This window comes from Aplysia californica, unplaced genomic scaffold (genome assembly GCF_000002075.1).
Source record: "Aplysia californica isolate F4 #8 unplaced genomic scaffold, AplCal3.0 scaffold00489, whole genome shotgun sequence".
Classification (NCBI taxonomy): domain Eukaryota; kingdom Metazoa; phylum Mollusca; class Gastropoda; order Aplysiida; family Aplysiidae; genus Aplysia; species Aplysia californica.
Genome location: NW_004797759.1, coordinates 518,006 through 519,257, shown reverse-complemented (window position 1 = coordinate 519,257; position 1,252 = coordinate 518,006). Strand labels below are relative to the sequence as shown.

The 1,252-nt window shown below is 39.5% G+C and overlaps 1 protein-coding gene across 1 annotated transcript in view; it reads right to left on the bottom strand.

The window, feature by feature from the left end:
- LOC118478318 (MAM and LDL-receptor class A domain-containing protein 1-like) overlaps window positions 1–1,252 on the bottom strand; it is a 76,273-nt gene that overhangs the window by 1,220 nt on the left and 73,801 nt on the right. Inside the window, exons 55-56 of the mRNA XM_035971728.1 lie at window positions 876–1,054; window positions 451–541 (exon numbers count right to left, since the gene is read on the bottom strand). Coding sequence (XP_035827621.1) covers window positions 451–541; window positions 876–1,054 — 270 coding nt within the window. The remainder of the gene's footprint in view (window positions 1–450; window positions 542–875; window positions 1,055–1,252) is intronic.

Below are 1,252 nucleotides of genomic sequence, written 5' to 3'. Positions count from 1 at the left end.
AGAGAGAGAGAGAGAGAGAGAGAGAGAGAGAGAGAGAGAGAGAGAGAGAGAAAACGACATAGATAGAGTGACAAGACAAGGTAGAGACAGTCTGACTAACAGTTGCACTGAGTCTGGTTAAATGGTAGGGTCAAACAGTGTTGGTGGCACATGATGAAACACCATAACAATAGCAGCATAATATATAAAAACAGTTGAATGTGCTACAGCACTGGGCATTTCTTGATCTTCTACACATAAACACAGACAAACAATCAGAAAAACCAAGACATCTTACATCACGCAAATCAGCACATTTGAATACAGGACAGTTCAACACAGGGACAAATTTGAATGTTCTTTTTTTTTTCTTTTCATCCAAAGATACACACGGGTCTATACATCTGTCTTGTCTTGACCATTGACATCTTTGCTGACATGGAAAAAATGGAATTTCTTTTATCAACTTACGTCTTCGAGGACATTTCCCAATTCGGAGATGGAAGTCATCTATGGCAATATCTCCTCTAAAGGAACGTCCAACCACGCCCTCAAAGGCAATCTGATGAGTGATTGAAATCTCAGTTTTAGACATCAGGAGCACAGACGTACAAATAAACAAGCTCACATTGCACACGATTTCAGAAATTAGAGAACTTAAAATTACACTAGCATGATAACTTTTTATAAGATAAAATATCTGCAGTAGTTTAAAAGAAGAAGTATTTGAAATATGTATTTAAAGAATAAGGATAAGCAGAGAAAATGATAAAAGATAAAAGAGTAAAGGCATGCGCCTCTATCCCAGCACGAAAATCCAACACTTGTACAAAAGACCTGACATTTTCAGTTTCTTCATATTTTCATTATTTTCTTTAATGTTGTTGAGCACACACCTGATAGCTTTCTGTGGATTCCACGCGAGCCTCTCCAAACTTCCAGACATTTCCTTGAGTGGAGGAGCGCGTCCAGATGCGGGAGTAGTTGGCACCTCCGCCCGTCACAAGATACACATTCAGGGTCTCAATGTCAGGACCAAACATGTGATACCAGAACTCCAAACAACTCGGGGCAGCTGCAGATGATAACGGTAATAGTTGAAGTTATTTATAATAACACGAACTGGACGCAGAGAAAGAGAGAGATAAATAAAGTATCGTCTCCAGTCAGAAGGTTATTTTTTCAGTCAGTGAAGGAAAGGTGGTTTCCAAACAACTAGGGGTGGCTGTAGAGTGAAATATTTGATGGGGGGAGAGAGAGAGAGAGAGAGAGA